The sequence below is a fragment of the Halichoerus grypus genome, chromosome 4 (assembly GCF_964656455.1).
Source record: "Halichoerus grypus chromosome 4, mHalGry1.hap1.1, whole genome shotgun sequence".
Lineage (NCBI taxonomy): Eukaryota > Metazoa > Chordata > Mammalia > Carnivora > Phocidae > Halichoerus > Halichoerus grypus.
The window spans coordinates 9,990,202-10,003,293 of NC_135715.1; the positions used below are offsets into that span (position 1 = coordinate 9,990,202).

At 37.6% G+C, this 13,092-nt stretch overlaps 1 protein-coding gene across 1 annotated transcript in view; it reads right to left on the reverse strand.

The window, feature by feature from the left end:
• Positions 1 to 13,092, reverse strand: part of ITGBL1 (integrin subunit beta like 1) — a 202,213-nt gene that overhangs the window by 111,632 nt on the left and 77,489 nt on the right. The window contains exon 3 of the mRNA XM_036090391.2: positions 6,430 to 6,576. Coding sequence (XP_035946284.1) covers positions 6,430 to 6,576 — 147 coding nt within the window. The remainder of the gene's footprint in view (positions 1 to 6,429; positions 6,577 to 13,092) is intronic.

Sequence of the window (13,092 nt, forward strand, 5' to 3'; positions counted from 1 at the left end):
AACTGAGACTTTACCACTCACCAGATCACATCCTAGACTGTGGAAACATAATGGGAGATCAAGTCAGCCATAATCCTCCTCTCAGAGTTTGATATGAGAAAACCAAAGTGATAAAATAAATGGAGAAGTGCAAAGTGTTGCAGAAGAGCTTAGCAGGGGATTTAACTGAGACCTGGTAGTCAGACACAGAGTCCTTGGGGAAGTAGATCCTAAACGAGGTACTGAGAGCAAAGTAAAAATAATAGGTAAGAGAAGTGAGATGGTGGGGAGGCCCACTTCCCGTAAGAGACAACAGCAAAGGCTCTGTGGTAAAAGTGGAAATAAGAAGAAAAAGTCCAAGATGGCTAGAATATAGGAAATGATGTGGAAAGTGGCATGAAATGAATAAGGCATGTGGAGGTGCAGTTTACGGAAGTCTTACAGTTCATGTTAAAGATTTCCAACTTTAATCCAAGAATAATGAGAAGCCATAGAAATACTTTCAGCCAGGGAGTCATGTGATCACGTATGCATTTTTACCAGATTACGCTAGTTGTCATATGCAGAATGAAGTGAAATGAAGCGCAGTGGATATGAGAATAGCTTATCACATTTGTCTACAGGGAAGAAGGGATAGAGGCTGACCAGGGTGATGGCAATGAGTTGGAAAGAAGTGAAGATGCTCAGGGGTGTTTACAGGAGAAAGGACAGACGACTCAGAGACTGCGTATGAGTGGTGAAGGATCGGGACGAACTGAAGAGGATATTGATGTTTGAACTGAGCTACTGGATATTGGCAAGTCTGTATGTGATGGGCCAGAAAGGGCATGGATTTAGGACTAAGGTGGATTTGTAGCCAAATCCAGGTTTCAATAACCAGTACTATACATTTTTGAGGTCATTATGTTCATCTCTAATTCTTAAATTGCTTCTCTGAAAATAGTATCTACCTCATAGAGCTGCTATGAGAGCCCAGTGGTAAATATATCACCCAGCCATCCTTCTGAAAACAGTTTGTTCAGTTACATCATAGGTTTTCAGAAAACTTCGGGTTCTTCATCTTCTCCCATAAAGATACTGAATATATGAGTCATGTTCTCAAACATTTCCCCTAGACTTTCTGTATATTGATAGACCCCATGACGTCCTGTCTTCATACCCTCTGCATGACTCTGGTACCCAGGTCATTCCCAATTAGCTATTATCTTGAAAAAGTTTTTTCTCTCACAGTCACATAGAAATGGTGATTTTGCAGAATTTGAGCTAATTATTTTTCCTCCTTGAGAATACTCATGAATTTTACATTTATTAAATTTCCTTTTCTTGTATGTGTGTTTTTTCCTGAAAACTATTTTAAATTATAAAAGCTCATTTCACATCGAATGCTATAATTCATGGTACTGCCTCATCTCATTTTTTCTCTAATTATCACCCTTCTTTTTCATGTTCCCATTTATTCATGCTGTCTTTTAACCATCCACATAACCATTCATTAAATTTTCTTGCTGCCTACTAGACTGTTGGCAAAGTACCAGGTGCTATAGGAGATAATAAGAAAATTAAAACTAAGTAAATCACAGACCAGGAAGAAAGAGCTTAGATGATCAATAATTTTTACACATATGTATGAGACCAGATGACGTAAAGGCATTTGCAACAGATCCGTGACAAATACCATACAGAAAGTATAAACCTCAGTCTGGCTCTGTAAAGGAGGAAAGGCCCAGTAAAGGAGCAAGTTCTTGAGTTGGCACTTGATGTATGGATAGAATTTCAACAGGTGGAGATGGAGAAAAGGCTTGCGATGTTGAGGAAGGAGCCTCAGCTAAGGGATAAGGATGTGGAATTAAAGAACAACGCAAAGTCTGGCTTGGGTTTGGATAAAAGGGCCAGTTGAAGGCAGAGAGTAGAGGATCAAGAATATTGGCTAAGGACTTTAGAATTTATCTGTTGGGATACCAGGAGCCTCTCACCGTTCGGAAGCGAGGTATAACATCGTCAGGGCAAAGAACAGAGGAGCTGTTTTCAGGAAAGACAGGAACAGCCTCTACCTTTGAATTCTGTAACTTCTCACTGATACCCTGACAGGAAAGCTCACTCCCATCCACACATCTGAACCATTTCTGGCTAATGTGGGACGTTTACAACAGCTCAGAGACTTCCTGTCTCACCCATCATGTAGAATTCACAACTGAGGCTCCAAGATATGGCAGATGGAAGCCCAGGCAAAAGCGACAGACTCCTGTGTTCATGTGATGTCATACTGCTTCTCTTTCTTAGTTGCCAGTGAGCTCAGTCTCTAGGACTGGTCTTTATGCTTTATGCTAGATTATTTTTGCTCTGACTTTTCATTCTGATTAGTAAAGCGCTCTCTCTCTAGGAAGACTTCCCTGTCTTGAACACCAACCATACTCCTGTGCAATGCCACTGGAGCCCCACTTTGCTCTGCAGGCTGTCCCTTGCCTTCTGGACCCCTCTAGAGTCAGCTTCTGCAACTCCTTTAGTCCCCAGCTCCATCTCATCCTGACCTGCAGTCTGATGTCCCAGTCTAGCTTCCTCCTCTTCCCCTTCTGCCCCAAGCTGCTTCCAGGAAACCACATCGTGATATAAAGGGGGAACAGTTAGTAGAGAGAACTCAGAGCCTAATGCAGTTTCAGGGGAGTGGTCCAGAACTAGGCTGGTAGAAATAGACACTAAAAGAAGCCATGTGAGAATAAGATTGCTAAAGTCAACTTGAAAGGCTTCCATACTGAGTACAGAGTAAGAGAGAAAGATTAAGTGTAACACTGAGTATGAATTTACCTTTTGGTGCAGCAATTTCATGTCTAGTAATTTATCCTGAAGATACACCCCCCAAAATATGAAAATACATATGTACCAGTTCATTCTCTGCATTAATATTTGTAATTTCAAAATATTAGAAAGTGCCCAACTATAGGAGACTGAGTGAATAAATTATGTCACCCGTATAGAGCTGAGTCCTATGCATCTGAAAAAAGAATGAGCAAGATTTCTATGCACTGATATGGAGTGAATTCCAGGAGATGCTGAGTGGCAAAGGCAGAGTACAAAAGAGCATATATAGCATGCTACCTTTTGTGTAGGGAACAAGTGAAAAACCAAAAAACTAACACATACATCTAGCTATCTGCCTTTATTTAAAATAAACATATACACAGATAAAGCAGAATGCCATAAAGTTGGTTACCTATCAGGTATGAAGAAAGCAGGAGGGAAGGTTTAGGAAGAGAATGATGATTTGCTAAGTATGCTTTTTTATAGTTTTGACCTTTGGAAGCATGCTAATGTTCTACATATTGCAAAATAAAATAAAATCCATAAGGATGGAAAGGAGGAAAAAAAGTCTAAAACTGAAAGCAATCTGAAGTAAATAACCTTAATTGTATTTCAAATGAGTACAATAACTACACTAAAGGGAGACAAAAAGAAAGAAATCCAAGTAACTTATAAACACAGCAATTAACTAAGTACCCCAATCTTGAGCATGGCTGGCGTGGGGTGGGGGTGGGGGAGGAGGTCAATTGCAAACAAATCCCAAAATGCTTTGGTAGACTTGTTTTGTATATTGGTAGGCATGAAGCTATTCTAAAAACAATTTTAGATGTAGTATAGGACTGAGCAAATGAGTAAATATATCCATGATGTTGGGAGCCAGAATTCTCACCATGAAAAATGGGACCTGCAAATATGGAAGGGGAAAGACAGCAGATAACTTTGTGGGGGTGGATTGGAGTTGGATGTATTGGTGTGACTTCATGATTTCTAAAATATGTCTGTGTATGTATGTGCATGTACATGTATATATATGCTCATGAATGTTTACTAGCCTGTTTATAGAAAAGGCCAAGAGGCAAATTCATCCCAGTAGAAATAAACATCCCTAGTGCTCACAATTTTTATTCTAATATCATTCTTCACCTTAAGGAACCAAGGCTCTTTAGAGAAACGGTTGATTCCAAAGCTGTGGCAAATCAGGTACAATATGACTCTGGAATATTTTGTTATGCCAGAAAAGAAAGAATTGCTGAAACAAAACAAAACAATGGAGGCATGTCACAAGGACTGAGAAGCTAGCTTGAAGGGGCTCCAACAGCCTCATCTGGGACCAGAGTAATTAAGTTCAGTAATGAATAATAAACCATTGAAATAATAGGAACTGTGATCCTGGACTGACAATAAATCACTAAGTAAATGAAATATCCAATAATTGGTAGATGAGAGAAGACTCTTACTTGTGGTAGAATGTTGAGTAGCAACTAGTAAATAGGGAGGCAATATTGGAGTTTGGAAATCATCATTTTTCAATCACTAGTGTAAGCACTGGATCATGTGAAAGTCATCAATGGATGGTATATCAGGGGTAATTTTGACGAGGATATGATGTCTTATAATTTCTAAGTGCTTCCCAACAGACTGCTCATTTGTTACAAGGGCAAAATCAGTAATTACAGAGCTGAGACATCAGACAACACCTTGACCATGTGATCAAAATTAATCTCACTAGTGAGAGCAGATGGATATCATGGACTTCCAGATGACACATCCTGAGAACACAAAATCATCTATCTGGTGATTCAGCTAAGAATGTATGACATGAATCTAATCATGAGGACACATCAGACAAAGCCAGAACGAGTAACATTCTATTAAAAAAAAAAAGGTTGGAGACAATTTTCTTCAAAATTTTCAATGCTGTAACACCATAGTCTGTGGAAATGGTCCAGATTAAAGGAGGCTAACAAGAAATGAGAGCTAAATATAACTCTGCCCTAGACTGGATCCTACGGAGGCAGGGAAATTCTGTAAAGCACATTGTTTGGTCAGTGAATGAAACTGGAATATGGATGGTAGATTACATAAAAGTATTGTACCAATGTTAAAAAAAAAAAAGATCGAGGCTCATATATCTTAAAACTGTGTTTTATATCTTATCAAATATGTTTCATCATCTGAAACGATTCTGTAAATTTCTCCTTTAAGGTATGTTAATGTAGCGAATTGCATGGTTTTTTTACTTAATGTTGAAACATTTGGATTCCTAAACTAACCCCTTTTCGTTTATAATGTATTATTAAAAAGAAAAAAAAACTAGATTTGATTTGAAAAATAAACAACAAATAAATAAAGCCAAAAATAAAGAACAAAGAAACAAAACAGAATTCAGGTTTTATTACTGAAAGAAGTTTGGAAAGCTTGACATTTTCAAAACAATGAGGCTATACGGTAAGCATGTAAGGCTGTGTGTGTGTGTGTGTGTGTGTGTGTGTGTGTTTGTAGGGGTGGGTGTTAGGAACTGGAGGTAAATAAATCCTACAGAGAAGACAGAAAAGACTAAGGTGCTAAAGTGAAGCAAGGAGAAGATCCGTGAATACAGTAAGCAACCTGACTGTTAAGACCATTTGTCAGGGTGCCAGACATCCACTCATACCTTGCTTTGGGTATGGCCTTGATTCCTACTAGCAAAACACTCCTACTGCACTTAATCTACACAGAGCAATTCATTGCAATCAGACTGTGGAAAGATGATAGCTCTGAACATAGAAGGACTCTACCTACAATGGGAACTTCAAGAGGGAAGATAGTCACTCTTGTAGTCAAATACTTGCTTTTAGCATGCAAAACAAGGGCTCACACCCCGTGTTTTCCAAAAGAATTACTGGGAGAGCTTTAAAAAACCCCTGCATCCCAGACCACACCCACCAAAACAACTCAATCAAAGCTTCTAGCTTTGGACAGAACAATTCCCAAATTCAACCAGCCTTAAGAAAAAGTGGACTTTTGAGGTTCCATGTGCCCAAATATGAAAAGAGTATTTAATTACAGTAATACCAGCTAAGCATTAATGAAACCAAACCAGCTGCTTTGTTTTATATCTTCTGGGTAATTAATTTTAACAACTTTACTATAAATTTCTAAAAAATATTTTTAAATGACTTGAGATGCAAAAATATTTTCGCCAAACATAAAATCGTGATGTCACTATATTTTCCCATGAGTTTCACATCCAGGGCATCTAAAGCTTCTATCAAACTAAAAAGCTTTGGTTCTATTTGATGTTAAGGTATAAATTCAAAGAACCCTTGATCTGTAATAGAAAATAATTAAGTCAGCTTATATAAATCCTTTTTAAAAGATTTAATCCAGCATTCAAAATCATGGCTCACAATTTACATCAAATGTTTTTGGGGTGTTGCTTCCCGTGAATATCCTGCTTGAAGAAGGCATTTGCAACAGCTGGAGAGCATCAGACTTGCCAGTCTCAGCAAGATGACATTTTCCCCCTATTGATTTATCTGCATTTCATTTCAAAAATATATATATACTCAAAAGCAGTCTCTCTCAGAGGTTCCACATTTCTCAACGCCTACCTATTTCCATGAAAAACCAAGATGTGATTATTTAAGAATCTTCATAGGATAGATTTCTTACCTGCATTAGAGCAGATGACATCTTGAGAATTCTTGCACATCTGGTTACTCTTTTTCTTCGTCAAGTCACAGTGAGCTGGGTACTGGCAGGCGTCCCCAAACCAACCTTCCTCACATTTGCACTTGCCACAATCACACTTACCATGGCCTGAGAATTTAACAACATCCAGTTAGACTCGAATTATTTTCCAAAGAAACTTATGGGTAACGTTGGCTCAGGACTGAGCTCTAATAAATTCAAACACATATACATTACAGGGGCTGAGGGGTAATGCTACTGTTTGACAGTATAACATAGTATGTGGATTTTATTTCAGTAACCGAAGTTGATAAATCATTCTAAAACCATTAATTAATTTGTAGAGACATGAGGATAGATAATAAACCAGAAGTTTAATTATACGCTTGGTCAGAAAATTTAGCACTAAAAAGAGATCCATCTAGCACCTCCACATTTAAGACACAAAACCCAATAAAAATTATTTCTATTTAACTGCATTTCATAACACATAAAACCACCAACTCTGATTAACAAATCTTACATGAAACTCCAACAAACCAAACATTGGCTTAGACCTATTGGAATTTAGAATGTAATAAAGTTTAATGGATATATTAAATACCATCTTGGAATATGATTGACATAAAAAATAATTACATATTTTGTTTCTTAATGAGACAATTTGGTTCAAGAATCAAAAGGATAAGAGCCATAGTCATCTACCTCCACAGAAATTTCTCAACTTTTCACGTTCTCAAATCAACATTGTGCCACTTTTATGTTGTGATAATTAACTTTATTAAGTCTTGGTTGATGAATCCTACTAATGTTTTTATTGACTACACACTAGTCCTACCAAAGTACAATACTGGGCTCTTGTCTTGAAGTAACTTAAAAAGTTCAAAGTTGAGGCCAATATACAAAGATGGTGTTATCTTTAGCCAGAAATGTTTGTCAGACCCTGTGTTAAGTTGAGCAATATGTCTCCTGTAGAAATAAGAAGGGAGAGACTCTCTGAACTTCCTTGACCTTTAACTGAGCAGAGTTTGAATGGGCTACAGGGAGAGTATTCTTATATTACTCAAAATAATAATGCTCTGTCCCAATGCCTGAAGTTCATAGACCACAGAATGGAATCATTGATCTAGTGCCAATAGTCATTCACTGTAGCAGCCAAAATCTACATGATGAGGTCCAGATGGTTGGTCAAAATGAATGGCTCAGAGGTGTCCCATTTGGGCATGTTCAGCAGAGTCTGACTCTATGATTGGTTGTGACTTTAAAACTCCTCTGAATGTTGCCCAGTCCCTGTAAATGTTTCTATTCCTGTTGCATTTTTCAAATTAATTATTCTATTTTGCAAACAAAACCTTGCATGCACCCTAATTGTAATTCATTTTATCCAGTGCACATTACTGTCAAATTGATTGTATTGTTTTGCATTCTTGTCTGGCCCTACATGATATTGTCAATCTCGGCCAATTTGGTATCATTTACAAGCATTAAGTGATCTCTCCTGCCAACCATCCAGTCTATTTATAAAAGTATTAAGCCAAATTCTTGAAGTAGCTAAGTCTTTTTTTTGCTAAGTCTTTTGTATCTTGGTAACTATAATTACTCTTTGATAATATTAGCATATTAGGTTGAACCACATGGATTGTCACTATTATTAGTTTAATATCAGCTATTTCTTATGGTCCATCCTAATAAAATGTGGCTTCCTATCTATAGCAAAGAAAATAGAAGTGATTTAGAAGATAATGAAATGCAGTAGTAATGATTTGCTGAATCTATAATAAAAGAACACTTAACACTTCTTTTACATTGGATGGGACATCTCAGACCCTGACCAAAGGTATATATAACAGAAATGGATAATGGTGGGTAGGCCAAAAGTTACAGATTTTTTTACAGGGGAGTAAATTTTAGAAATAGGGGGAAAATAAAAACATGTACAGATGATAGGGAGAAACTCCTCCATCTCAGACTGACCCAATGAAGCATTAGTAGAAATAATATTCTAAGGTGTTCACATCCCAAAGTGAGCTCATGAGGGCCCAGGTTCAGAAACTCCTTCCATAAAAGGTTCTGTGGTTAAACAAACAAACAAACATGGGAAAGAGAACCACTATATTCTTCTTTTAGTGGGTCATGATATAAATCAGCACACTGAAGCTTCTTCATGTCCTGTTGTGAAAAAGCTATTTTGCTTTTGCTCAGAATACACGGTATTTCTTACTAGGGAGCCTCTTTCTCCCATAACTTACATGAATTTCCTAAACCATACTTAGACCAATACTGTAGTAGATAACGTGCTTTCAGCTTTTCATTTAGCATCTGATCAGAGGCGAAGATGACAGCCAGTATAGGACAGGGTCATCTGCCTTTATATTTTTCTGAACTTTATACCTAATAAAGGCCTCCTTGATTCACTTTTGCCCACTTAGGAAAGTGAATAGAAATCAATTTTTTTACTGTCAAGAATTATCAAGTAATACCCTGTATGACCTAATTTGGAGGTAAATATATAATTTTTTTTAAGATAGAAAATAATCTTCAGACTATTTTTACTCTTTCTCTACAATTAGTAATTTCTTGAGCAGGGCTCAGGGAATTAGGTTGCTACATTATTGTACCTATGGTAATGCAGCTCATCTCCATCACAGTGTCACAATATGGCTTCAAAAAAAATTCCATTTTTCAAAATAATTTGCCCGTTGGGAATAGATGGCCCAAAAGAACCAAAGCAGAACCCCTGAATCAGGAGGCCCAGAAGACGGCTCTGATTGCCCAAGGTTGAAGGGTGGTCTTTGCTAGCTACATGAAATCCCAGCCTGCAAAACATTCACCATTCCTGCCTGTCCCCATTCACCTCTCCAGGTCTGTTTCTTCTCCAGATAACTCAATTCACACTTAGAAAATGTGCTCTTAAAATGAACAATCCAACATGCTTGGCAATAAATCTGTTGCCCTTCCAATAAATTCCCAAGGAGTCAGGAGAAAACCCACACACACAAAACAAGAATGTCAGAGAAATGTCAAAACAAAACAACTCCTACCAAAGTAATAAGGAAGAAAAAGTAAATGGCTTTTCCTGTTGCTTCCAGGATTGTCAGTGGTGTAGCCAGTCGCTGGAAAGGGAAGACCGGCCATGGTGGAGGGTAAAATCCAGTAGTTAGCCTCCTATTCAGGGAAGGATGTGGAGGCCTGGAGGCTTTCACTGGGGCTTCCCCGAGGTGAGCTAAGCCTTGCCTTGATCTCCACAGATAAAGAAGCATCCCAGCAAAGACAGAATAAACTCAGTTTTGTGATGCTTTAACGCTGTCAGCAGCTCCACCATTACTTCTGGAATGGAAAAGCATTAATGGACTCCAGAGGCAGTGGTGAGGAATTTAATTAGTGCACAATGGAGAAGTTGCTGCTTTTTATTTTTTAAATTAAAACAAACTATAAACAAATGGAAATACTTGACCAGTATTGAAGAACTTTTTTAAAAAAGTCAATTAGCCATTTGTATATACTAGAGAAAAATAATTGTACTTTTCTTTTCCAAGTAAGAAAAAAACTAATAAAGATGAGGGGACAGCACCGAACTCTCCTCCAAGTCTACTGATATTCTGGATAAAAATAAACTGCCAAAACTAATGTGCCGATCAGACTAGCTTTACATCTTTGGTTTCAAGTCTTAAAAAGGTAAAAAATAGATAGTTAGATAATAGATGCACAGGTAGGCTGGTAATAGGTATAAGATGAAAGGATAGAGAAGATGTGGTACATGCATACAATGAAATGTTAGTCACCAGAAAGAAGGAAATCCTGCTGTTTGGGACAACAAGGATGGCTCTTGAGGGCATTATGCTAAAGCAGAAAGAGAAAGACAAACACTGTATGATCTTATTTATATGTAGGAATCTTAAAAAAAAAAAACCCAACGAGGGGCACCTAGGTGGCTCAGTCGTTAAGCGGCTGCCTTTGGCTCAGGTCATGATCCCGGGGTCCTGGGATCCAGCCCCATATTGGGCTCCCTGCTTCTCCCTCTCCCACTGCCCCCCACCCCCCGCTTGTGTTCCCTCTCTCGCTGTGTCTCTCTCTGTCAAATAAATAAATAAAATCTTAAAAAAAAAATAAAATAAAAATAAAATAAAACCCAACTAAACAAACAAAAAAACCTCAAGCACATAAAAAAAGAGATCTGGTTTGTGGTTTCCAGAGGCAGGGGGTCAGGGAGAGGAGTCAGAGGAAGGTGGTCAAAAGGTACAAACTTCCAGTTAGAAGAAGCACTTGGTATGCACGCACCACATGAGGACTATAGTTGACACTGCTGTATGGTCTATGTGAAAATTGTAAGAGAATAAATCCTAAGAGTTCTCATTACAAGGAAAAAAAAAAAAACCGTTGTTTTTGTACCTATATGAGATGATGGGCATTAACTAAATTTACTGTGGTCCTCATTTCTCAATGGATGTAAGTCAAGCCGTCGTGCACCAAACTTACACAGTGCTACATGTCAATTATATCACAACAAAACTGGAAAAATCCTGATTATTAATTATTATTTCATGAATACAGACAATAATTTTATCATTTATGTTTTAACATTTAGATGTTAAAAAATGATTCTTTCTGGGTGTCAGATAAGCTAGGGGAAAAGCATTCTAGAGCCTCATGGTAACCTTGAAACAGATATTTTAATTTGAGCACTCAGTTGGCCCTGCGAATCTATTTGCTTTGGTCAAATATGTAAAGTCCCATGACCTGCATTGTGTCCTATTTTCCAGGGCATTCAAACAAGCTCACTTAATAAGAGACACACTCAAGTTTTCTCCTATTCCTTCTGAGTCACTATAAATTCCCCCCCTTCTCTGGATATAAAGAAATAAAAGCACTAGCTATGCCACACCTAGAATTCTAAGAAAAGATTGTGAAAGGACCCCTTACACAATTATTTAATTGTGTGTGTGAATTATTAATTTAATTAATAATTAATTAAAAACTATTACAATTATTTCATAGTTAGCAATAGAAACTTGACTATTTTCAAGCCAGGGTACCAGTCCCTGGCTTGCTTCTCAGGCTAACAAAAAATGACTTCTCAGATTATTTCTCCTTCCCGTTCCTGAGAACATTATGATGTGAACAATGGAAGAATTCTGTGTAGAAGAGAGCTTTGCCCTAGAACATAAAAGGTCTGGGCTGTAATCCTGCCTGGACACTAATCAGCCATGTGACGTTGATCAGGAAAACAGAAGAGAAGAAAGGAACACCCAGTAATTATTGCCTTCCAGCTACCATGATTAAGTACTTTATCCAGGCTAGTCTGCTTTATTTCTAGAAGGAGCCAGTGAGATGGATTTTTGTTTCCCAGTTTTACAAATAAGAGGGCTACGGTGTAATTAGCTTGCACAAGGTAACACAGTTTATAAGCTGAAAAGCTATGTGTTTTCCATGACAGCCATTATCTGTTTAGTTGCAATGCCAGACTTGAAAGGACCCTTTCTGTTCTAGGAAAGATGGTGTCAGTAAAAGCCATGAATTGGTGGCTTGACAGCCCTGGTCTACTTTTTGCTGTTTCCTTTTGGAATTCACATGCCCCAAGTTGGATTATTGACAATCCTTGGTGAAAAACTCTAACAGTAAAATTATCAGACTTTACTATTTAAAATTAATGCTAACGTGGGTAGATAAAAGAATTCAGGCCTCTAGTCACCTAATTTCTCTAGACCTCCGTGCTCAGCAACAGAACTAAGAGACTGAACTGCATGATCCCCACATTCCTTTCATCTTAAAAAATCCATACTTTGGCCTGAATTATTTTCTTTTCCTCATAACAAAACAAAGTACTTTCTTCAAATGGGGCACTTGGCATATGAAAACAAATCTTGTTTGTTACTGAAAACAATCATGACACAGAATTCTATTTGTTTTTCAAAGCACCCATTAAAATATTGTAAGTTATCCTGATACGTGTATTTTTTAAAGTGAATTTGGGTTAAATACTGACAAAATGGGAGATTTAAAATGAGAATTCTGGTAACTGGAGACTGAGGGATGAAATATAAATTATAGCAAAGCAAGACAGTATTTTGGTTGAATCTTAGGTCATAAATTTCATAAATTCAAAGAAATAGTTATATAAATTATTTCAAATTCACACACACACACACACACACACACACACACACACAAGCTTGGGGATTCAGGAATCCTAGTTGTTAGTATAGATTCTACCACAGCTGGCCTTGTGACCTTCAGCGGATTAATCTTTGAATTTTTCTGACCTTGTTCTCTTTGTTTTTGGTCTGGTAAGTTGAACATATGTGAACTCAGTATTCCTCAAGGGATGCAGGTCATGTCTCTTTAGGGGGCATTAGTGAAATTGTCTTCCCTGCCTGCTCTATCTACACTTCCCAGGAAGCTGGTGTCCTTTTCTACCTGCAACTCCATGATAGTAAGAGCATGTGCAATATTTCTCAGGTGTCTAGAGAGGGAAAGATGGAAGGAAAAGGCCACTGGACAAGATGAGGGAAGTTCTGTTTTCTTTCCCTCCTTCCACCTCTAACATTCTATTCATCCGAAATCTTTACAGAGATTCCTTCACTTTCTTCTGCAATAAAAAATAAGTATAAAATTAAGTATATAAATAAAAGAGGCCTCAGTTCCTTT